Here is a 25,155-nt window from a genome sequence, read left to right as displayed (position 1 = left end):
AAAATAAATAAAGATTAAATTGTCTGTATTTGTATAGAGCTTTTCTAGTCCAGAGGACCAATCGGAGCACTTTACAATACAGTTTTAGATTCACCCATTCAAACAGTGGATCTATGTGCAGCACTTTCTCTATGAGCAATTTTCGAGTTCAGTAACTTGCCAAAGGACACTTCGGCATTCGGACTGGGGAAGACTGGGATTGAACCGACGACTGTAACGATAAGAGGTGGCTGCGCTAAGAAATTACAATTTTGGATAAAAAAATCCTCTCCAAACTTTTTGATTAAAGGGTTAAAAACTACCCAACCATATACTGGGGTAATCTGACACTACCTGGCTAGATATCAGTCAAGAAACGTTTCTTTGGCTCTGGACTGACTCCCAACTCAACCAACTGAGTAGAGCAGGAGATGGAACAGGCAAACAACCAGAGCAGAGGATTGTGAACAGACGTGTGGCTGAGAGTGGCAGGTATTATCAGAGAGGCAAGTGATACTCAGTCCAGAGCATGTACACCACTTAGTGAGTTTGACAATCTGGTGCAGTCTTGGGTTAAACAAGTCTTATTACATTACATTAAATTCCATTTAGCTGAGTCTTATAAGGGCCACTGCTTCTGGCTTGTTGTGCTGGTCAAGGAAATGATGGAAGAAAGAAATTACAAGGCACTTCATGTCTGCATAATTCACATGTTTGGTCAACGAACGAGGAAGCGACTTGTGAGTTTACTTAACAGATAAGTAGGAACAACACACAACCTCAATCCTGTTTCAATACATATATATATGTCATTAAATTAACCCTGCTAAAATCACATTAGCAGAGATATGACACCTGAGAGGAGGCAGATGCAGCTGAAGTGTTGCTATAAGCAGCGTCTTCACGGATGAATGGAAACAAAAGCATCACAGGTTGATACTCCAAATGTTCCTGTTACCCCTCCTAAACTGCAAATACACAGACAGGTATATAACATGTGAGGGTCGTACTGGTCGGCAACAACCTTCCCTGTCAGGACGAGGAGCATCATGAGGGCAGCCAGGGAGCAGCTGCAATGGGTGGCACTATGGGTCGCCGTCTGCTTTGGACTGTCTGCAGCCAACTCTGGTATGAGCTGTAGATTCAATAGGACACAGAGAGAAATGAAAAGAAGAAAGTTGAGATCCTGAGAAGAAATGAATCTAAAGTGTTGTTGGATTTATTTACATACGCATACTAGATAATGCAAAAAATATATGCAGTCAGCTTTTGTCTAAAATATGACGATTTGCAGTGCTGGTAAAACCTCTTTCCTCTCTTTTCAGGCATGGGTCAGACAGAAGCTAAAATGCCAGTAGTCCCAGGTAATTGTTTTTAAAATGACATAACAAACCAAAACATTTAGAATATTCGTAATTTGAACTGCAGTACACCAAACCTTTTTCTCTTTTTATGATTAGTAATTAAGTGTCACTAAACGCTGTGTTTTTCACAAACTAGAGGTGAGATCCTTCCACGATGACGGCGTCTGCAGCACATGGGGAAACTACCACTTCAAAACTTTCGATGGAGATTTCTTCCAGCTCCCTTTCACCTGCAACTACGTCCTTGCGTCCGAGTGCGAAGGCAGTTTTGAAGATTTCAATGTTCAGCTCCAGCGAAAGGTGACGAATGGGGTTGTCTCCATTAAGAGGGTCATTATGAAACTGGATGGGGTTGAAGTGGAATTAGCCGACACTTCCATCAAAGTCAACAAACTACCGTGAGTCTGTTTTAATGATGTGAATTTTCATCAAAAGCTGATGTGCAGATAACTGAGATGTTTAACTGTGATGATGTTTTCGTCCCCTCTAGTGTGTCTATACCTTTCACTCAACCTGGCATTTCAATTGAAAGAACCGTTTCATATGTCAAACTCGAGGCAAAGCTGGGTTTGGTCCTCATGTGGAATCAAGATGACGTCCTCTGGGTACGTTAATTTAAATTGGATTACCTGAGCCAGTCCATCTGATACTGGCTCATATTATGTTCACAGTTTAGAGATTAGCACATGCATTGAGAGAACCGAGTATTAAGGGAGCAACTGTGACATATTGCGTCAGGCTCACGAGAATAAGAAAATACAAATACTCAGAGTACTGGCAAAGAACAGAGTTACAAAAAACGACATTAAATTAAAGTGTTCCTCTCAAGTAGAAGAAGAAGAAGTAGTAGAAGAAGAAACCTATATATTTAGTTTTAAAAAGACATTTAGTTGAAGTTAAATGATTTCTTGTTCATTTCTGCAATTTATAAATTTCCCCCTGGTATAAAGATTGAGCTGGATCCAAGATACAGGAATCAGACATGTGGCCTGTGTGGTAACTTCAATGGAGTCCAGGTTGATGACAAGTCCATCACAATAGGTAAATACTAAATAATAGAGCTTAGAAACAAGATTGCACAAAAATTATCCTTGCGTTTGTTAAAACAATGTTTTTCTTTTTGATAAAGGGGATTCTTCTGAAGAGTACGGGGAGGAATGGGAAAAGAATGATCCCACTGATAAGTGTGAAAAAATCCCCTCTTCTGTTATGCCGACCTGTGAAAAGCAGGTATGTGAACATGTATTTGCTTTAAAGGATTCTATATGCCACATTTAGGTACAATTAAAACACACCCTGATTCTACTCTGACACACAGACGGACCTCTGTGAAAACCTGCTGACAGGAACTGCCTTCCACAGCTGTCAAAACCTGGTCGATACCCATTCCTTTATCAGAGCGTGTGTGATGGACCTGTGCAGCTGTAACAGCAACAGTAGCTCCTGTATGTGTTCCACCATCTCAGAGTTCTCCCGTCAGTGCGCTCACGCAGGTGGAATACCTCAGCAATGGAAGACCACTCAGCTCTGTGGTAAGATTTAGATTTAACTGTTTCACCAAAGTTATTTATCGAAGTCCCTGATTCTAAATTGGCAAATTCTTGTGTTTAATAGCAAAAACGTGTCCGTTCAACATGGAGTACAGAGAATGTGGGAGTCCCTGCACTGACACCTGCAGCGACTCTCAGAGAAGCCAAACGTGCGACGATCACTGCACCGATGGATGCTTCTGTCCAAATGGTGGGGTCCCTGATTTTAATAACAGCAGTTCTCTCAAATTATTAAATCCTGACTTTGAAATAGTTGACTTGAGCTCCTCAAGAATATGAAATTCATCCTGATGAACAACTGATAAGTTACTGTAAGTTAGATTTTTTTTATTCTTCGAAAAAAAGCTTTTCTAGTGAAAACAAACAAATGAATTTAATGACTATCATTAGATATGGCATCATTTACACCCATGTATTGACTTTGTGACTGATCTTTTTTTTTAGGCGATAAAGCACCCTGTGAAAACTTGATTTACCAAGTTTCATGGTAATCTGTCCATTCGTATTTGTGTAATGCTGTTAACAGTCAAACAAACCAAACCAAAAATTGCCTCTCTGGCAGTGGTGAACAATATTCACTCTAATACCAACACACATATGACTTTTCCAGAGTCTGCATCGTTTTACTCCTCTAAAACTAACGCTGTCACTATGTTTCTCTCAAGGGACCATCTTTGATGACATCACACAAAGTGGGTGTGTTCCCTTTGACCAGTGCTCCTGTTTGCACAATGGCAAGCCGTACGGTCCAGGGAAATCCTACTCGAGGCCATGTGGTGAATGGTAATTAATCCTAATCTTCATTATATTCACAACATGTGTACTTAAGCTGGTCTGTTTAATTGATTTAACCATATTCTTTGTTGGCAGCACCTGCACCAGGGGTGAGTGGAGCTGTCAGGACAAAGACTGTCCCGGTATCTGCTCCATACTGGGAGGCTCTCACATCTCCACCTATGATGACAATACGTACACATTCCATGGAGAATGCTCTTACGTTTTCTCCAAAGTGAGAAATCAAAGCTGAAATTAATTCATTCATTCATTCACAAAGATAATCGCAGCAGGGGTTAAATTAGAGATAGAGAGCAGGTTGGAATCAAATGTTGTTGTTTTTTTCTTGACTGTAGGAAACTAACGGGACTTTCAGAGTCCTCGGTAATATGGCCAGATGTGATGTGAAGTCTGATAAATCAACTTGCCTGACTGCGGTCACGGTACATCTGGCAAAACAAAAGGTAAAAAGTAGCCTATATTCGGGTTCAATCTTATTAACCGTAAATATGTTTCTTGGTGATTAAACAACTCCTTTTTACCATACAGCAGAAGATTAAAGTTAAAGCCGACGGACAGGTCTCATATAACAAGCAGATCTCTCAACTGCCTCTTTTCACCGGTGAGTGACTTGCTCATGTTTTCAGATGCTCAGAGTAAAATAGTCTCTTTACTGAGAATGTTTATTCCTCCACAGACGATGTAACAGTCTTCAGTCCATCAACATTCTTTATTGTGGTCCACACCACCTACGGGCTCGATGTTGAGATTCAGCTCACGCCGGTTATGCAGGTCTACATCAAAGCCAGCGTGTCCAACAAGGGAAAACTTAAAGGTAGATTTTAATTCTTGAGAACTGCTGATAATGTTGTGAATTAGAGTTTATACCTCAACCAAGGCACAACCGTCTCCTTAATTGAATTAAGCTGCACCCAATTGTGCACGCCTATAGATGTCAGTCCCCGAAATATGCCAGATGTTTTTTCCATTAAGATCCGTAAATTATTCCTTGAAAAACGGATGAAATGTTCTGACCGTTTGTGGGGAAATTTTTTTGCACCATGTTTCACCCGACCACTTAATTTCTTGGAAATCAATTGAGTTGTTTTTTCATAATCCTGCTAACAAGCAAACAAACAGACATGACCTCCTTGGCGGAGGTAAATATCTATTTAGTATTCAGACAAACTACCTCTATCCAGGTCTTTGCGGAGATTTTAATGACAATCAAGCTGACGACTTCAGAACCCCAAGCGGACTGACCGAGGGAACGTGTAGGACATTCGCCAACACATGGAAGACCAAAGCCGGCTGCCCTGATGCTACAACCACGTCCGAGCATCCCTGTAGCTTTAACATGGGCAAGGGTATGTCACCAAAAACATGTTCATATTTAAACATCATTCATCAAAACTCTCCATGCAATCCACATGTTTATTTGCTTTTGTAGAGAGATATGCCAAACAATGGTGTTCCCTGCTGTCAAAGCAAGGAGGGATTTTTGCCAAATGCCATTCTGACATAAACCCAGACATCTATGAAGAGGTAAGCAGTCATTTCTCTTTGTTCACAATCTAATGCATTAGTGTGGTTTAATAAATTTGTGTTATTTCACTTTTTAAACAACCACACGTCTCAACAATTCATGCAGCTCATTGCTCTCTCTCTCTCTCTCTGCAGTCTTGTATCTACGATACATGCGCCTGTAAAGACAGTGAGGAATGCATGTGTGCTGCCCTGTCTTCCTATGTGCAAGCATGCGCTGTTGCAGGTGTCTCACTGGACGGATGGAGGACCACTGCATGCAGTGAGTTTAGCTTGAACAATAAAAACGTTAAATAAGTGATATTTATAGTACTAAAGGCTTAAGTGACCTATTTCCTTTCAACAGATAAGTACACAAGTGGCTGCCCCTCTACTTTCGTGTATGCCTACCAGATGAATAGCTGCGGACGCACCTGTCGCTCTCTCAGTCAGTCAGACTTAACATGTGAGGTTGAGTTTACTCCTCTTGATGGCTGCGGCTGTGCTGAAGGAAAGTACCTCAATGAGATGAGGGAGTGTGTGTCGGCCTCAAAATGCTCCTGTCAGGTGGGGGACACAATGTTGAGGCCCCAGCAGGACATTACAGTCAATGGAGAGACTTGGTGAGAATTTCACATTTTGCAGAAAATGTAAATTACATTTTTGGGTGCTTTCAGGAAATAAGAAAAATGGTCAAATTCAATTCAGCTTTGAACTGTTGGTTTTGTAACCACTGAATGCTCAAAGTGGGGAAATGTAGTAAAAGTTCAAATTTCTAAGCTTTAAATGAACAATGTCTTTCTGATTGCTTATCTTAAACAGCAAATGGTCTTTTCAGTTAAGACAGTATTCTTTAAAAATCTTTGGATGACACGCTTATAAGCACCAGCACGTTACTGCCTGTCCCAGGACGGGACAAGATAAGATCCCCTGTGGTACTTGCCACCACCAAAATATTGTTGTATATATGTAAAGTATAGAAAGTGTATGACTCAGTGTTAGATCACGTGTGGCCCATATAATAATAGCTATAAATAAGGTGTTTCTTCTTCTTGACTTTGTTCTTTATTCAACAGAGATTGCCACCATAATACAGTCTATAGTTGGCAACACCTCTGCATAATGGACAGTGTTTGGTCAAATAAATCGCAGGACAGGATTAATAACAAAATTCCTTTCTCCTCTCTTCTCTGCTTTCTTTCAGCTCCTGCCACCAGGGAAAACTGAGCTGTACAGGAAGTCCAAAACATGAATGTAGGTACCCATTCCCAAAGTAATATTCCTTCTGCAGCAAAACAAAATATATATGTATGAAAAAACTCCAGGCATTCACTTTTATCACTATCATCAGATTGCACCAATCCAATGGTTTTCTTCAACTGCTCCACTGCAAACCAAGGTGAAAAGGGAACTGAGTGCCAGAGAAGCTGCCAGAATCTGGAAACAGACTGTGTAAGAATCAGTCACATGTTCATGACTGCTGTTGAGTGTTCTACGCATGTACAATGAAGAAGTGGATTCAAATGGTAAATACTGTTACACTCCACAGGTCAGTCTACAGTGTATCTCAGGCTGCGTGTGTCCTGCTGGTCTGCTTTCTGACGGCAAAGGAGCCTGTGTACAGGAGGAGGACTGTCCCTGTTCCTATAACGGACAGTACTACAGTTCTGGACAGACTGTCACTGTAGACTGCAATACCTGGTGAGCCCTCTCATCTCACTGTGAAGTGTTTGTTCATTCATTAACATGTTGATATTATTAAATCTTTTTGATTTTATAGCACTTGCAGAAGCAGAAAATGGAATTGCACAACTCATGAATGTGCTGGGACATGTTCCATGTATGGAGAAGGGCATTACATGACGTTTGATGAAAGGAGATTCTCTTTTAATGGGGAATGTGGTTATGTCTTCACCCAGGTAAAGTATGTTCCTCTGTTTAGTGTTTGTGATTTGGATTCGGATTTTAAAACTAATATCAGTATCTGGCAGGATTACTGTGGGGACGATAGGAATGGCACCTTCAGGGTCCTGACTGAGAGCATCCCATGTGGAACATCTGAAAACATCTGCTCTACTAAAATCAGGCTCTACTTAGGGGTACATCAATCTTTGCACAACACCTTACACTATTTTATGTGATTCAAATGATTCAAACTTTGTGGAAATTAGAGTGTTTTGATGTTTTTTTTCAGAACAAAGAAATTATTCTAACAGAAGAAAATGTCCAAGTTGTCAAACAAAGCCAAGGGCTGGACATACCCTATCACATCAACACTATGGGTCTTTATCTTGTCATTGAGGCGAAGAATGGTCTTGTTCTCATGTGGAATAAGAAGACAATATTGATGATCAAACTCAGCTCAGCATTTAAGGTGAGTGAGAAGATGTGCAGATAATTGTGAACACAGTTGCCATTTTACAAATTTACCCAATCTCATTCCATCCCAGGGCCAAGTCTGTGGTCTGTGTGGAAATTACGATGGGAATACCAAGAACGATTTCACCACCAGAAACAAAGAAATTGTGGTCAATGACCTTGAGTTTGGAAACAGCTGGAAATTGTCGCCTTCCTGCTCCAATGCAAATATATCAACAAATCCCTGCAGTCTGTACTCACACAGGCAGGCATGGGCATTAAAACACTGCAACATAATCCACAGTGAAGTCTTTGCTGTCTGCCGTGAAAAGGTAAGATTCGAATTACCTCTCTGTGGTTGTATGCCTCAGCCAAACGCTGCAGTTTCAGTGTAAATGCATTTTCATTCAGACAAGTGGTCAAAATTTTGGGAACTTCCCTAAATATCATGTCAGAAACATGTTGTGTGAGGCCCTTTGGCCATGACCTCTGACTTTTGACCACATAGATCTAATCATTTAATATGTGAGTCTAGATTAACATTTGTGTCTAATTTGAAAGGATTCTCTAAAAGCATTCCTAGGATAATGCATAAACAAGGTAAAAAAGGTTTTAGTGAAATCACAGTGACCTCGACCATTTTCATCCAGATCACAATCAGGTCATTCTTAAGTCCAAGTGAATGTTTTTGACAAATGTAATGAAACGCCTTATTGGTGCTACTCATGTATCACCTTTACAAGTGCATGAGTTTACCATGACCTTGACGTTTGATCTTCAACTGCACAAATTCTAATTAGTTCGTCTTTGAGTCCAGTTGAAGACATCCCCTAAGAGTGCTCCTCTGATTTTGTGTTTACAACACTTGTTTTGCAAGGTCACAGTAACCTTGCCTATTAACCACCAAGTCCTAATCGGGTTATCCCTGAATCCAAGTTAATATTTGTTTAAAATGTGAAGGGATTATCGGAGTGTTCCTGAAGTATCGCTTTCAGCTGTTTGTGAGGTCATATCAAACTTGACCTTTGACCATCAAAATTTAAATCAGTTTATCCTTGAATTCTCCAGCAGAATTGAGTGGATAAGAGGGTGAGCTTGAGAGCTACACCTCTCCTCCAGGGGAAGTTGAGTAGAAAGAGAAAGAAGAGAGATGGAACTTGGCTTATATCGGCCTGGTGATCTCATGGGTTATGAGGCCCAAAGTGACCAACAGTGGTTGAAAGTTGTATCCAGGGGCAGTTTTAACACCTGGGTCTGAAGTTGAAGCACCCAGGAATTCTTAGTTCTGGAGGCTCTTTTGTCCCCAGGACAAAGAAACATGTGGTCAGGGTTTTGCTAAACATGTAGGCCGAAGTATAGTTCACAAATACTAGGACCCAACACTACTCACGAACGTCACATGAAATATGACAAACCAAGTCATTGTAAAGTTACGCTTTTGCTGAATAACTTCATTCATTTTTTAAAGGTGGATCCCAAAATCTACCATGATGCCTGTGTGAGAGACACATGTGCCTGCAACACAGGAGGAGACTGTGAGTGTTTCTGCTCGGCTGTGGCAGCCTACGCAGCCGCCTGCAATAAGGCTGGAGCCTGCGTGAGGTGGAGAACTCCCACAATCTGCCGTGAGTGTTTCATTTGTGTTACCTTAACTATTGCATACGTTTATGAGTAACAAGTTACAAATAAGGTAAATTTAATATAAAGGTTTCATAGTTGGTATTAGTTAACTCCGATCAACAAGTTAAAGATTCTCTCCTGTCCCATTAGCTCTTTTCTGTGATTTTTACAACGCTGATGGGGAGTGTGAGTGGCACTACAGCCCATGTGGAAAACCTTGTATGAAGACATGCAGGAACCCCTCAGGGAAATGTTACAACCACATTCCAGCATTAGAAGGTACAAATGGCATAAATGTGTTAAATGTGTTTTTTGTGTATTCCTCAGAGAGAAAGGATCGATCATGCATGCTCTTTTCTACTAAATCCCCAACATTTCAATTTTTTATATACTTTCATTCACCTTCAGTTCACTTTTCAAGGTTTAGTTTAGAATTTTTGTCCCAATCAATTCTTTCCTAGCACCCTGATTTACAATGTCGTTTTGCTTTCTGAGGCTGCTATCCGAATTGCCCACTTGAACAACCTTATTTGGAGGAAACTACCATGAAGTGTGTGCCACAGGAGGAATGCGGCTGCTACGATGATGAAGAGAAGCATTATGAAGAAGGGCAGGACATGCCTACAAAAACAAACTGTCAACGCTGGTAGGACGCTTTCGATCTAAGTAATGCAGTATTTTAAGATACGAGTAAGCTTAAAACATTTATTATGATAACTCTTAAAACAGAAGGAATTTGACACAAAGCACATTCTCAAAGCCCCAGGTTCTAATAGATTAGTGTTTGTGGAGTGCATAGAGTATAAGTGATAGAATGAATGCTGTTTGTTTGATGTTTGTATTGTTAACATACAATATGACATGTAAAAATACTTCAAAAACACATCGCTAGCCAATTAGGTAGTCAGCTGTTTTTTCCTTCCAATGCTTGTAATGAATCATGATTATTCATGATTGCACGTGAGGTACATTTTCATCTACAATATGTGGAAACATTTGTATGTATAAAATCTCATCTATAACACATTTGTTTGATTTGGGAGTATGTTACTTCCTGTGCAACTTTAATTTAGTATTCTTATCTTCTTTAGTGTGTGAAGTATAACTTCATTGAGATGGCCTGTGGAATTTTGAGTGTGCATTAAGAGGTGGGGAACTGTTAGAACATCTAGCTACTACTTCTATTATTGAGAAGAGTGAGTGTGCTGACAGGGAGGTAGGCAGAGGTCAAGACGTAAAGTCATGCCTGTGGTAAGTGGCTGATGTTGGCAGGTTATGGCAAAGGCATATATTTATAGTACAGTCAAAAACAGAGTAACAGAGCAAAAGGGTTTCTAGCCCTGAGGGATTTATGATCTGGCTGATTCTTGGTGATGGGACTGGACCTTATGTAGTGCAGGGTTGGGGTCTTGATTAGGAGACAAGGCAGGACCTGCTAAAACAAGTCCACATTCTTCACAGTTGGTGCTGTAACATCAGGCAATAAATATACGTACATAAAGGTTATAATATTCTCCAGATAAACCTGTCTTCTTTCGTTTACCTTTCAGCAATTGTTTTTCAACAAAGAGGAAGTGCAGATATGATGTCCACTGTGAGTAGATATTAATATGTGATATTGTTAAGTTAATGATATGTAAACATTATATAATACTAACATTATAATTAACTTAATATTATCATTATACATTTTTAAAAGTGGAAATACTGTTTATTTTATTGTTTAACTTTAACAATTGTACTGGCTCTTTGAAATATGCTATATTAGATCAAGTTGAAATACATTATTTATTATGGTTGTAGTTATTAATGATGACCTCGGTTGCCAATGAAGAAGCTACAGACTAATTGAAAGGACAATAATAAATCAATTAGGTATAAATCAATGGCAACAATAAAGATTTATATGCCACCTTATCTTTTTTCAGCTTGCAGATGCTTATATGAAGGCAAAGAATACAAGTTTGGAGATAAGATATACGCCACAGATGATGGAGATGGACACTGTATGAATGCTTCCTGTGGACAAGAAGGAAATATTACTAGAACATTTGAATATTGCACAACAACCACCCAGACACCAACCTTTAATTTTACCACAACAGGTAAGGAAAACTGACTGTAAAAATGCACAGCAGACACATGAGAGATTTCAATTTTTTGTGTTTTGAGAGAATTCTGTCTTTTCCTTTCTTGTTAAACACAGTAAAACCCACAACCACTACAACCACAACCACAACCACAGAGAAACCCCCCACCACTACAACCACAAACACAGAGAAACCCACAACCCCTACAACCACAACAACAGAGAAACCCCCCACCACTTTAACCACAACCACAGAAAAACCCATCACCACTACAACCACAGAGAAAACCCCAACCACTATAACCACAACCACAGAGAGACCCACTTCCACTACAAGCACAACCACAGAGAAACACCCCACCACTACAACAATAACCACAGAAAAATCCACAACTACTGAAACACCCACAACAACCACCCCAACCACCACCGCTAATTGCTTTGTTTGTAACTCGTCTGATTGGATCAACACGGGTTACCCTCAACAAACCCTAGATGGTGGAGATTATGAAACTTTAGACAATTTTACTTTTTGTAGGACACCTCTGGAGGTAAAATGTAGAGCAAAACTCTACCCAGATACACCTCTGAAGGATTTAGATCAAAAAGTAACATGCAACTCAACAGTCGGACTCATCTGTCATAACAAAGACCAGGGTACACCTCCTCATTGTCTGGACTATGAAATACAAGTCACGTGTTGTACTTACATGTGTTCCACTACAACCTCTATAACCACTACAACCACAACCACAAAGAAACCCCTCACCACTACAACAACAACCACAGAGAGACCCACTACCCCTACAACCACAACCACAGAAAAGCCCACCACCACTACAACCACAACCACAGAGAAACCCTCCACCACTACAACAACAACCACAGAGATACCCACTACCACTACAACCACAACCAGAGAGAAACCCCCCACCACTACAACCATAACCACAGAAAAATCCACAACTACTGAAACACCCACAACAACCCCAATTTCAAGCACAACCACCACAACCTCTTCAAACACTACCATAGAGAAACCCCCCACCTTTCCAACAACAACCACAGAGAGACCCCCGACCACTACAACCACAACCAAAGAGAAACCCACTACCACTACAACCACAACCACAGAGCAACCCCCCACCACTACAACAATAACCACAGAAAAATCCACAAGGACTGAAACACCCACAACAACCCAAATTTCAACCACAACCACCACAACCCCTTCAACAAAAATCACAGAGAGACCCACTACCCCTACAACCACAACCACAGAAAAGCCCACCACCACTACAACCACAACCACAGAGAAACACCCCACCACTACAACAATAACCACAGAAAAATCCACAACGACTGAAACACCCACAACAACCACCCCAACCACCAGCGCTAATTGCTTTGTTTGTAACTCGTCTGATTGGATCAACACGGGTTACCCTCAACAAACCCTAGATGGTGGAGATTATGAAACTTTAGACAATTTTACTTTTTGTAGGACACCTCTGGAGGTAAAATGTAGGGCAAAACTCTACCCAGATACACCTCTGAATGATTTAGATCAAAAAGTAACATGCAACTCAACAGTCGGACTCATCTGTCATAACAAAGACCAGGGTACACCTCCTCATTGTCTGGACTATGAAATACAAGTCACGTGTTGTACTTATATGTGTTCCACTACAACCTCTATAACCACTACAACCACAACCACAAAGAAACCCCTCACCACTACAACAACAACCACAGAGAGACCCACTACCCCTACAACCACAACCACAGAAAAGCCCACCACCACTACAACCACAACCACAGAGAAACCCTCCACCACTACAACCACAACCACAGAGATACCCACTACCACTACAACCACAACCAGAGAGAAACCCCCCACCACTACAACCATAACCACAGAAAAATCCACAACTACTGAAACACCCACAACAACCCCAATTTCAAGCACAACCACCACAACCTCTTCAACCACTACCACAGAGAAACCCCCCACCTTTCCAACAACAACCACAGAGAGACCCCCGACCACTACAACCACAACCACAGAGAAACCCACTACCACTACAACCACAACCACAGAGCAACCCCCCACCACTACAACAATAACCACAGAAAAATCCACAACGACTGAAACACCCACAACAACCCAAATTTCAACCACAACCACCACAACCCCTTCAACAACAACCACAGAGAGACCCACTACCCCTACAACCACAACCACAGAAAAGCCCACCACCACTACAACCACAACCACAGAGAAACACCCCACCACTACAACAATAACCACAGAAAAATCCACAACGACTGAAACACCCACAACAACCACCCCAACCACCACCGCTAATTGCTTTGTTTGTAACTCGTCTGATTGGATCAACACGGGTTACCCTCAACAAACCCTAGATGGTGGAGATTATGAAACTTTAGACAATTTTACTTTTTGTAGGACACCTCTGGAGGTAAAATGTAGAGCAAAACTCTACCCAGATACACCTCTGAAGGATTTAGATCAAAAAGTAACATGCAACTCAACAGTCGGACTCATCTGTCATAACAAAGACCAGGGTACACCTCCTCATTGTCTGGATTATGAAATACAAGTCACGTGTTGTACGTACATGTGTTCCACTACAACCTCTATAATCACTACAACCACAACCACAAATAAACCCCTCACCACTACAACAACAACCACAGAGAGACCCACTACCCCTACAACCACAACCACAGAAAAGCCCACCACCACTACAACCACAACCACAAATAAACCCCTCACCACTACAACAACAACCACAGAGATACCCACTACCACTACAACCACAACCAGAGAGAAACCCCCCACCACTACAACCATAACCACAGAAAAATCCACAACTACTGAAACACCCACAACAACCCCAATTTCAAGCACAACCACCACAACCTCTTCAACCACTATCACAGAGAAACCCCCCACCTTTCCAACAACAACCACAGAGAGACCCCCGACCACTACAACCACAACCACAGAGAAACCCACTACCACTACAACCACAACCACAGAGCAACCCCCCACCACTACAACAATAACCACAGAAAAATCCACAACGACTGAAACACCCACAACAACCCAAATTTCAACCACAACCACCACAACCCCTTCAACAACAACCACAGAGAGACCCACTACCCCTACAACCACAACCACAGAAAAGCCCACCACCACTACAACCACAACCACAGAAAAGCCCACCACCACTACAACCACAACCACAGAGAAACCCTCCACCACTACAACAACAACCACAGAGATACCCACTACCACAGAGAAACCCCCCACCTTTCCAACAACAACCACAGAGAGACCCCCGACCACTACAACTACAACCACAGAGAAACCCACTACCACTACAACCACAACCACAGAGCAACCCCCCACCACTACAACAATAACCACAGAAAAATCCACAATGACTGAAACACCCACAACAACCCAAATTTCAACCACAACCACCACAACCCCTTCAACAACAACCACAGAGAGACCCACTACCCCTACAACCACAACCACAGAAAAGCCCACCACCACTACAACCACAACCACAGAGAAACACCCCACCACTACAACAATAACCACAGAAAAATCCACAACGACTGAAACACCCACAACAACCACCCCAACCACCACCGCTAATTGCTTTGTTTGTAACTCGTCTGATTGGATCAACACGGGTTACCCTCAACAAACCCTAGATGGTGGAGATTATGAAACTTTAGACAATTTTACTTTTTGTAGGACACCTCTGGAGGTAAAATGTAGAGCAAAACTCTACCCAGATACACCTCTGAAGGATTTAGATCAAAAAGTAACATGCAACTCAACAGTCGGACTCATCTGTCATAACAAAGACCAGGGTACACCTCCTCATTGTCTGGATTATGAAATACAAGTCACGTGTTGTACGTACATGTGTTCCACTACAACCTCTATAATCACTACAACCACAACCACAAATAAACCCCTCACCACTACAACAACAACCACAGAGAGACCCACTACCCCTACAACCACAACCACAGAAAAGCCCACCACCACTACAACCACAACCACAGAGAAACCCTCCACCACTACAACAACAACCACAGAGATACCCACTACCACTACAACCACAACCAGAGAGAAACCCCCCACCACTACAACCATAACCACAGAAAAATCCACAACTACTGAAACACCCACAACAACCCCAATTTCAAGCACAACCACCACAACCTCTTCAACCACTACCACAGAGAAACCCCCCACCTTTCCAACAACAACCACAGAGAGACCCCCGACCACTACAACCACAACCACAGAGAAACCCACTACCACTACAACCACAACCACAGAGCAACCCCCCACCACTACAACAATAACCACAGAAAAATCCACAACGACTGAAACACCCACAACAACCCAAATTTCAACCACAACCACCACAACCCCTTCAACAACAACCACAGAGAGACCCACTACCCCTACAACCACAACCACAGAAAAGCCCACCACCACTACAACCACAACCACAGAGAAACACCCCACCACTACAACAATAACCATAGAAAAATCCACAACGACTGAAACACCCACAACAACCACCCCAACCACCACCGCTAATTGCTTTGTTTGTAACTCTTCTGATTGGATCAACACGGGTTACCCTCAACAAACCCTAGATGGTGGAGATTATGAAACTTTAGACAATTTTACTTTTTGTAGGACACCTCTGGAGGTAAAATGTAGAGCAAAACTCTACCCAGATACACCTCTGAAGGATTTAGATCAAAAAGTAACATGCAACTCAACAGTCGGACTCATCTGTCATAACAAAGACCAGGGTACACCTCCTCATTGTCTGGATTATGAAATACAAGTCACGTGTTGTACGTACATGTGTTCCACTACAACCTCTATAACCACTACAACCACAACCACAAATAAACCCCTCACCACTACATCAACAACCACAGAGAGACCCACTACCCCTACAACCACAACCACAGAAAAGCCCACCACCACTACAACCACAACCACAGAGAAACACCCCACCACTACAACAACAACCACAGAGATACCCACTACCACTACAACCACAACCAGAGAGAAACCCCCCACCACTACAACCATAACCACAGAAAAATCCACAACTACTGAAACACCCACAACAACCCCAATTTCAAGCACAACCACCACAACCTCTTCAACCACTACCATAGAGAAACCCCCCACCTTTCCAACAACAACCACAGAGAGACCCCCCACCACTACAACCACAACCACAGAGAAACCCACTACCACTACAACCACAACCACAGAGAAACCCCCCACCACTACAACAATAACCACAGAAAAATCCACAACGACTGAAACACCCACAACAACCCAAATTTCAACCACAACCACCACAACCCCTTCAACAACAACCACAGAGAGACCCACTACCCCTACAACCACAACCACAGAAAAGCCCACCACCACTACAACCACAACCACAGAGAAACACCCCACCACTACAACAATAACCACAGAAAAATCCACAACGACTGAAACACCCACAACAACCACCCCAACCACCACCGCTAATTGCTTTGTTTGTAACTCTTCTGATTGGATCAACACGGGTTACCCTCAACAAACCCTAGATGGTGGAGATTATGAAACTTTAGACAATTTTACTTTTTGTAGGACACCTCTGGAGGTAAAATGTAGAGCAAAACTCTACCCAGATACACCTCTGAAGGATTTAGATCAAAAAGTAACATGCGACTCAACAGTCGGACTCATCTGTCATAACAAAGACCAGGGTACACCTCCTCATTGTCTGGACTATGAAATACAAGTCACGTGTTGTACTTATATGTGTTCCACTACAACCTCTATAACCACTACAACCACAACCACAACAACAGAGAGACCCCCCACTACTACAACCACAACCACAGAGAAACCCACTACCACTACAACCACAACCACAGAGCAACCCCCCAACACTACAACTATAACCACAGAAAAATCCACAACTACTGAAACACCCACAACAACCACAACCCCTTCAACCACTCCCACAGAGAAATCCCCCACAACTACAACCACAACTACAGAAAAACCCACTACCACTACAACCACAACCACAGAGAAGCACCCCACCACTACAACCATAACCACAGAGAAGCCCACTACCACTACAACCACAACCACAGAAGAACCCACAACCACAGAGAAACCCACTACCACTAAAACCATAACCACTGAAAAACCAACAACCACAAAAATAGCAACAAACATGACTCCAGCCAGAGTTAATTCAACCACATCATTCCTTGTAGTCACAAACTCAAAGGTTACAAGTGCAATATTAACAAATTCCCAGGTTTTCCATGAATCGACAACAACCACAGAAAGACCCAGAAGTTCAACGACCACAACAACCATAGAGTCAACAACAGTCACAGAAAAACCTACAACCACAACCACAGAGAAACCCACCACCACTACAACAACAACCACAGAGAAACCCCCCACCCCAACCACCACAACCACAGGGAAACCCCTCACCTCTACAACCACAACCACAGAGAAGCTCACTACCAATACAACCATAACCACCGAAAAATCTACAACTACTGAAACACCCACAACAACCAAAATTTCAACCACAACCACCACAACCCCTTCAACAACAACCACAGAGAGACCCACTACCCCTACAACCACAACCACAGAAAATCCCACCACCACTACAACAACAACCACAGAGATACCCACTACCACTACAACCACAACCAGAGAGAAACCCCCCACCACTACAACCATAACCACAGAAAAATCCACAACTACTGAAACACCCACAACAACCCCAATTTCAAGCACAACCACCACAACCTCTTCAAACACTACCACAGAGAAACCCCCCACCTTTCCAACAACAACCACAGAGAGACCCCCCACCACTACAACCACAACCACAGAGAAACCCACTACCACTACAACCACAACCACAGAGAAACCCCCCACCACTACAACAATAACCACAGAAAGATCCACAACGACTGAAACACCCACAACAACCCAAATTTCAACCACAACCACCACAACACCTTCAACAACAACCACAGAGAGACCCACTACCCCTACAACCACAACCACAGAAAAGCCCACCACCACTACAACCACAACCACAGAGAGACCCCCCACTACTACAACCACAACCACAGGGAAACCCACTACCACTACAACCACAACCACAGAGCAACCCCCCACCACTACAACTATAACCACAGAAAAATCCACAATTACTGAAACACCCACAACAACCACAACCCCTTCAACCACTACCACAGATAAATACCCCACAACTACGACCACAACTACAGAAAAACCCACTACCACTACAACCACAACCACAGAGAAGCACCCCACCACTACAACCATAACCACAGAGAAGCCCACTACCACAGAGAAACCCACAAGCAGATCTACAACATGCTTCTGCAACTACCAGAATCAGACTTTCTCCCCAGGTAAGCAATGAGCCATGCTATCAATTACTGTGCATATTACTCCTGCACTATGAGATGTTTATGCTTTGAGGTCAAAAACTGTTTGCGTTAACACTTGTTTTCAGAGTTTGTTTACACTTCCTTAGATCTTGGACAAAACTATAAGGATTAGATGTGCATACATGCAAGACCATGCATGCCAATTAACACAATTAGCTCAATTGGGTCAAGGAATTTTCTTTCAATCCTTTTTTGTATGACAGGAACTCCTCACGATTTGTTAGCAAAGTGGAGGGATACGTGTACAGATAGCAAGTTTGGTTAATACCTCACCGTTGCTGGTGTAGTGGTAAAATAAAAAACAGCTATTGGATTAATATTTATTAAGCGTTTAATTATGATTGTGATGAACAAGGTATTTTTCAACATTTTCATAATTTTCCTTTCTGCATGAATCTGGATGAAAACAAATAATCTTATGGGTACTAATACCTAGAGTGTGAAATTTAATGCAGCTTGATTAAATTTAACGGGTCCGTTGGGCCTTGAGGGGGTCATTTGTCAATTCATCATGCTGCATCGTCTTTGTCCCTATAGGGAGCTTCATGTACAATAAAACTGATGGTGCAGGCTGGTGTTACACTTCATATTGCAATTCAACATGCAACGTTGAGAAGCTTGTCAGACCATGTCACTCCACCACTCCACAAGCACCGACCAGCACCACGTCAAGCTCTGGCACTACAACACCAACTGGCTCACCGAAAGTTACAGGATCCACAGCGACGCCTTTCCAAGACTGCTCATATCTGGAGCCACCAAGAAAGGTATTTAAACTATATTCTGAACACAAAATCTGTCAAAACTGCTGAAGATTAATCTCTGTGAAAATCTGAAAACAAGATTTTTGATTACTTTGGATAAAGTGAAGATGCTCATGACACATATTTTGCACACACTCATTGGTTTAGTCAATGAAATATACAAACAAAACAATATATCAGGACAACAGTTCTAACATCACATCGGACAATGAGTATGAAAATAAATTCAATTATATGCTGTGATCCACACAGTCACCAGAGCTCAAGTCAATTGAACACATATTTTTGACTTTTCGTGGCTTTTCACCTCCATCATCAAGAGATTAAATGAGGGAACCTATTTTGATGTTCCCCCTCCAACAGATTGCAGAGACCAACATGTTGCTGAGACCTTTCATGTTCGTTTTTTTCCTTCATGCGTCATCTCTGTCACGTCTGTAGCTTCTTATTCGTCTTATTATATCTTCATTAGAACCAAATGCTGTCACACAATTTACATACATTCACACATACATACATACATACAACACATAAAAAATGCATTAACATACAGTACACCATGACGACTCACGACATAAAAAATTACATAATAAGAGACATTAAACATATAAACAAACAACAAAACAAATGCTGCATTTCAACTAAGCATTATTTCTGTGTGAAATTCTTTCCTCATTCCCTCAATGACATGAATTATAGATTTATATTATTTTTTTACAAAATGCTCCTGGGACATTTTGGTTTTGTTTAAGTTGATTGTGGAAATAAAATTATTGTTTTTCCATTAACAGCATGGAGAGACGTGGAAGCAAGACAAATGCACCACAGCAACATGTTATAATGGTACAGTACGATCAGATCGTACAGTAACATGTGATTCAGTGACCAAGCCTGTCTGTGACAATGGGTTCGAGCCACTCAAGGTCTATGATGAAACGGGCTGCTGTTATCACTACGAATGCAGATGTAAGCGCAAATCAAATTTAAAAAGAAAAATCCAGCAGCAATTTATAATACATCAGCAAAATATAATCTCTGCAGTTTTCCGAGCAGTGTCTTTTATTCTATACTTGCAGGTGTCTGCAGTGGCTGGGGAGATCCTCATTATAAGACTTTTGATGGTCAATATTACAGCTTCCAGAAAAACTGCACATACGTCCTGGTCAAAGAGATCATTCCCAGATACGGTTTTAAGATTATTATTGACAATGAAAACTGTGACGCCTCAGGAACTGTGACCTGCACTAAATCCTTGAGGGTGTATTACAAAGAGTATGACATAATTCTCACGCAGGAGAGGAATCCCAAGTTCATAAACAAGGTAATCATCACAGCAGTCAAATGATCAGAGTTTTTCTAATTATATAATTATAATGATATGCAGTGATGATCTGTGGAAAATCTTGTTAAGGCTGAAAATGGTCGGTTTACAAAGACTTTGATATTGTGTAGGTCTTCATCAACGACCAGCGGGTTTTCCCAACCTACTCTAATGAGGACCTCACTATTAAAAGTACAGGGATCAAGCTGGAATTGACAATCCCAGCAATTGAAGCATATGTGATGTTCAAAGGACTTTCATACAGCGTTGAATTGCCATTTGCGCTGTTCCACAATAACACAGAGGGACAATGTGGTAAGTTCATTATTGGATTGTTGTCAAAATAAATGAATTGAAAACATTGCTTCATATTAAGAAAATGTTCAATTCAATGGTCAATTCAATATCTGTCGTGTTAATATTTACTTTCTAAACAAGGTACCTGTGACAATAACAAGACAAATGACTGCAGTGTACTAAAGCCCACTATTCATACATCGTGCCCTAAGATGGCAGAACACTGGCGTGTAAACGATACAACAAAGGATTATTGCAAGGGGCCATCTAATGATACAACACCTCCACCTGAAGTTGAATGCAATCATGATATCTGCAAGATTTTGAACAGCACGTAAGAATTTCCTCATTTAACTCGTCATTCTGCAATGTCACGCGGAGTAACACTGTGCTTTCTTTTGATTTGTGCATTAAGGTTGTTTGAGAAATGCCACAAACTAGTCCCACCACAATCCTTTTATGAGGGCTGTAAATTCGATGTTTGCCAAATGCCGAATTCCAGCATTGGTTGTTCCAGTCTGGAGACTTATGCCACGATGTGTGCCGATGTTTCTGTCTGTGTAGACTGGAGGAAAGCTACGAATGGACAGTGTGGTAGGAAGCAAATGCTGTTCAAATTCTCAGATGTCTGCGTAACCTTGTTCGAGCCTGTTTGAATCTACATTCTCTTATTGTAGATTATACATGTCCAGAAAATAAAATCTACAAGCCTTGTGGACCAACTGCTGTGCCAACATGCAATGCAAGGTAATCACTCGGGTCAATATCCCAAATAAGAAAATTCTCTCAACGGCCATGCTGCCAGATCTGTCCACAATCATAACAATGATAACATTCTCAATGACAATGCTGACATGCTAATATGCTGACATACAAAGCAAAAAATTGTGCGCTAGCTAACATGTAATAATTATGTTAGTGCTGACCACAAAGAACAGCTATAGGAGTGTAATGTACTTGATATGCAAGTTTTGGACATATTGGATAGTATTGGACAATTGCAAAATGTAAAACTAAATGTTTTAAAGTGATGCATTAATTTTTTTACCAAAGGTTGTGGTCTTCTATCAAATAATTGTTTAGGCATTTCACTTGAAAACACAAATGTCACCCTCATGGTGGCACTAGAGAAAAAATGTCACAGGCTCTCTAAAGTCATTAGGTTTCACTCACTGGTGACCATGAGCATTGTTACCAAATTTTATGGCAATCAATCAAATAGATGTTGAGATTCTTTTCTCTGGACCAAACTTCTGGACCGACTGATGTCATGGACCCCTACTATGGCTATGACAAAAAAAATAATACTTGACGTCTACACTGATTTATACATATGTGTGTATGTGTGATTTTTCACCATTAATTATTTCCACATCTAGGTACAATGACAAGTATATAGAACAATGCCCGGGACAAAATCCTCCACACAACGATAAATTTGATGGATTCTTGGAGGGATGCTTTTGTCCAGAGGGGACGACGCTGTTCAGTTCAAAATCGGACGTTTGTGTCAACGCCTGTAAGAGCATTTTATATTGAGAAGAGAAATCGAAATCTTTGTGTTTGTGACTGAAGATACAGATTAAATAATTGTTCATTGTTCCAGGTTGTACTGGACCTGATGGCCAACCTAAACACGTAAAATGCCAAATCACACAAACATTTTCATAATTAAGAGCGAGTTCTAAAAAATTCTAAAAAATAATTCTGTTCCGTCACTATACCAGCTTGGTGAGTCTTGGCAGGTTGGCTGTCATCAGTGTGTGTGCACTGACGAGATTGTTCAGTGTGAGCCGCGAGCTTGTCCCACTCAAGAACCGGTGACCTGTGCTGAGAAAGGTGCGGTGTTGGTGAACCGCACAGTGGACTGCTGTGAGATTCTGACTTGTGGTGAGTGATTAAAGATTCCTCTCCCACCACCTCTAATTATTCAAATCATCAATTCAATTTAATTTCTACATCCCATACTTACAAATCACAATTTTACCTCATTGGGCTTAGAAAGGTGTAACATCTTATTACCTTGATTCTCAAAGAGAATGAGGAAAAACGACCCAAAAAAAATGCAAACAGGAAGAAAAAAACTTTGAAGCAGAAGCACATCAACCGAATAGCAATATTTACAGCAAGAGAGATAAAGGGAGCAAAAGGAAAATTGTAATGATAGCAATATTGCTTATATGGGTAGTACATATGAGGAGGCATATAATTGAATCTGCCTCTGTTATTTGTAGCATGTGGCACAACCATGATGATATGATGATTAGTCTTATTAGTCCAGTCCCCTTATTGGATTACTGTAAAGACCCAACAATCAGCTGATTAGAAGAGTTGGGGAGAGTGAAAGACAATTGGGAAGGAATGGGAAGGAATGGGAAAGACAAAAGTTGTATTAAGCTTCATTATGACGTCTTTATTGACCTGAATCCTTTTGTAATGGTTGTAAACCATCAAATTCCTGTCAACATATTACCTATGATATTACATTTTTTTGTATTATTATTATTTTATCTGTGATTGATAATGTACCTGCAGTTGTGTGTCTTGTTATTTAAAGATTTGAAAAACCAAGCCACATGTCATTCACAGAAACTCCTGGCCAGAGCTGTCAAATGAACAGGACCTCCACCTACCTGAAGGCAAAGAATTGCACGTCAGTTGAGCCGGTGGAAATGACAGCCTGTGAAGGATCCTGTGGAGCCTCCTCGTCCATGTGAGATCCCTTAGAATGGATAGGAAGTGGCATTGGCAGGACAAGTGTTTGTTAATATTGAACAGCTGCTGACTGACACTGAGCTTCTCTGACGCTTTATTTACAGGTACTCCGCAGAGCTCGACAGCATGACACATGCATGCTCATGCTGTAAAGAAATGGCCTCCAGCAAGAAGGAAGTGGAGATGATCTGCTTAGATGGAAGCCGTCTGAAGCACTCCTACATTTCAGTTGACAAGTGCGGCTGTCAAGTCGCAGAATGTTCTAAAAACGGCAAAGAATAGAGGAAAATGTTTGAAACTGGAAACTAATCTCACTCAAATATTTTTTAACTTGATTTTGAAAAATTCTACTTTATTTACTTCGAGCTGTTCCATCTTCATGTTTCATGTCTCCCAAGGATGATTCAAATGTTTCCTACATATGTAGACACTTGTTTCTTTTAACCTTTAGAGTACCTGGATTTGTTTAAAGTGAGGCTGGTGTTCTCTTTTAACTTTTTCCAAACATCATGGGATGTTTTCTGTCTAAGAGGGTCTTTATTTCAATACCTTAAGAGAAACAATTAGATATAGTGTATACTGCATAGTGTTTTGCAGTTTTTAAGTTTTTGGTGAAAGGTTTTTCAAACATCTGATCCCATATCGTTCTGTCAAATATGAAAATCTTCAGTGCTATTAAAACTACTAATGGTCATGCACTCTATATTTGTTCAGATCTTGTTTATTTCTCATGATTTGACTTGATGTGGCTGAATGACGCATTGCTGGTATCAAGAAAAGATATGTTTAGTTTTTCTATGACAGTGCACCATCATGTATAATGAAGTCTAAGAACATCTTCCCATTCACTTGAATAGGAAAGTGGTATCAGGGTATTGGACCCCAATGCGTAACTCACACATATTTGATTATTAGATATGTAGATATAAACAGTCACTCATATTTAATGTTGAAAAATGCTCTATCTCACAATTTTTTTTGCAGATCTAGATTCACAAACCCCCAAACAAACAATTGAACAGGGGTGAAATAATCAAATCCTTGATAAAAATAATAATAGTCCCAACTATATAGCCTGTATCACAGGATTGGGAAAAAAAATCAATAGCTACTTTTTTCTTGTCCAACTTTTTCATATGTCATAGTAAATAAATAAAAATGTCTACTCTATGAAATAAATTGGTAAAACTAAAAG

General features: G+C 41.1%; 1 protein-coding gene across 2 annotated transcripts; it reads left to right on the top strand.

Moving 5' to 3' along the window:
* The first annotated feature begins 1,029 nt into the window (after positions 1 to 1,029).
* LOC133955125 (mucin-2-like) lies at positions 1,030 to 25,126 on the top strand. 2 transcript variants are annotated; one of them, XM_062389798.1, is made up of 42 exons: positions 1,030 to 1,107; positions 1,305 to 1,343; positions 1,480 to 1,741; positions 1,834 to 1,948; positions 2,294 to 2,384; positions 2,473 to 2,573; positions 2,662 to 2,875; positions 2,958 to 3,083; positions 3,559 to 3,676; positions 3,764 to 3,902; positions 4,024 to 4,131; positions 4,220 to 4,289; positions 4,365 to 4,502; positions 4,870 to 5,034; positions 5,118 to 5,212; positions 5,348 to 5,474; positions 5,559 to 5,814; positions 6,396 to 6,445; positions 6,543 to 6,643; positions 6,741 to 6,892; positions 6,972 to 7,110; positions 7,183 to 7,290; positions 7,386 to 7,565; positions 7,642 to 7,881; positions 9,018 to 9,174; positions 9,320 to 9,448; positions 9,665 to 9,815; positions 10,720 to 10,763; positions 11,098 to 11,274; positions 11,376 to 18,824; positions 19,401 to 19,630; positions 20,419 to 20,593; positions 20,704 to 20,948; positions 21,080 to 21,263; positions 21,387 to 21,579; positions 21,661 to 21,839; positions 21,923 to 21,992; positions 22,625 to 22,764; positions 22,852 to 22,883; positions 22,973 to 23,135; positions 23,835 to 23,958; positions 24,065 to 25,126. In XM_062389798.1, exons 2-42 carry the CDS (start codon positions 1,307 to 1,309, stop codon positions 24,240 to 24,242), a joined length of 13,152 nt encoding a protein of 4,383 aa, XP_062245782.1. In that variant the 5' UTR covers positions 1,030 to 1,107; positions 1,305 to 1,306; the 3' UTR covers positions 24,243 to 25,126. The 2 variants fall into 2 exon arrangements, with proteins under 2 accessions (XP_062245782.1, XP_062245781.1); XM_062389797.1 differs by having other exon boundaries at positions 4,217 to 4,289.
* The last annotated feature ends 29 nt before the right edge of the window (positions 25,127 to 25,155 follow it).

Source organism: Platichthys flesus, chromosome 6 (genome assembly GCF_949316205.1).
Source record: "Platichthys flesus chromosome 6, fPlaFle2.1, whole genome shotgun sequence".
Taxonomy (NCBI): Eukaryota; Metazoa; Chordata; class Actinopteri; order Pleuronectiformes; family Pleuronectidae; genus Platichthys; species Platichthys flesus.
The sequence above is the reverse complement of the archived record's forward strand: the minus strand, read 5'-3'. Positions and strand labels throughout refer to the sequence as shown.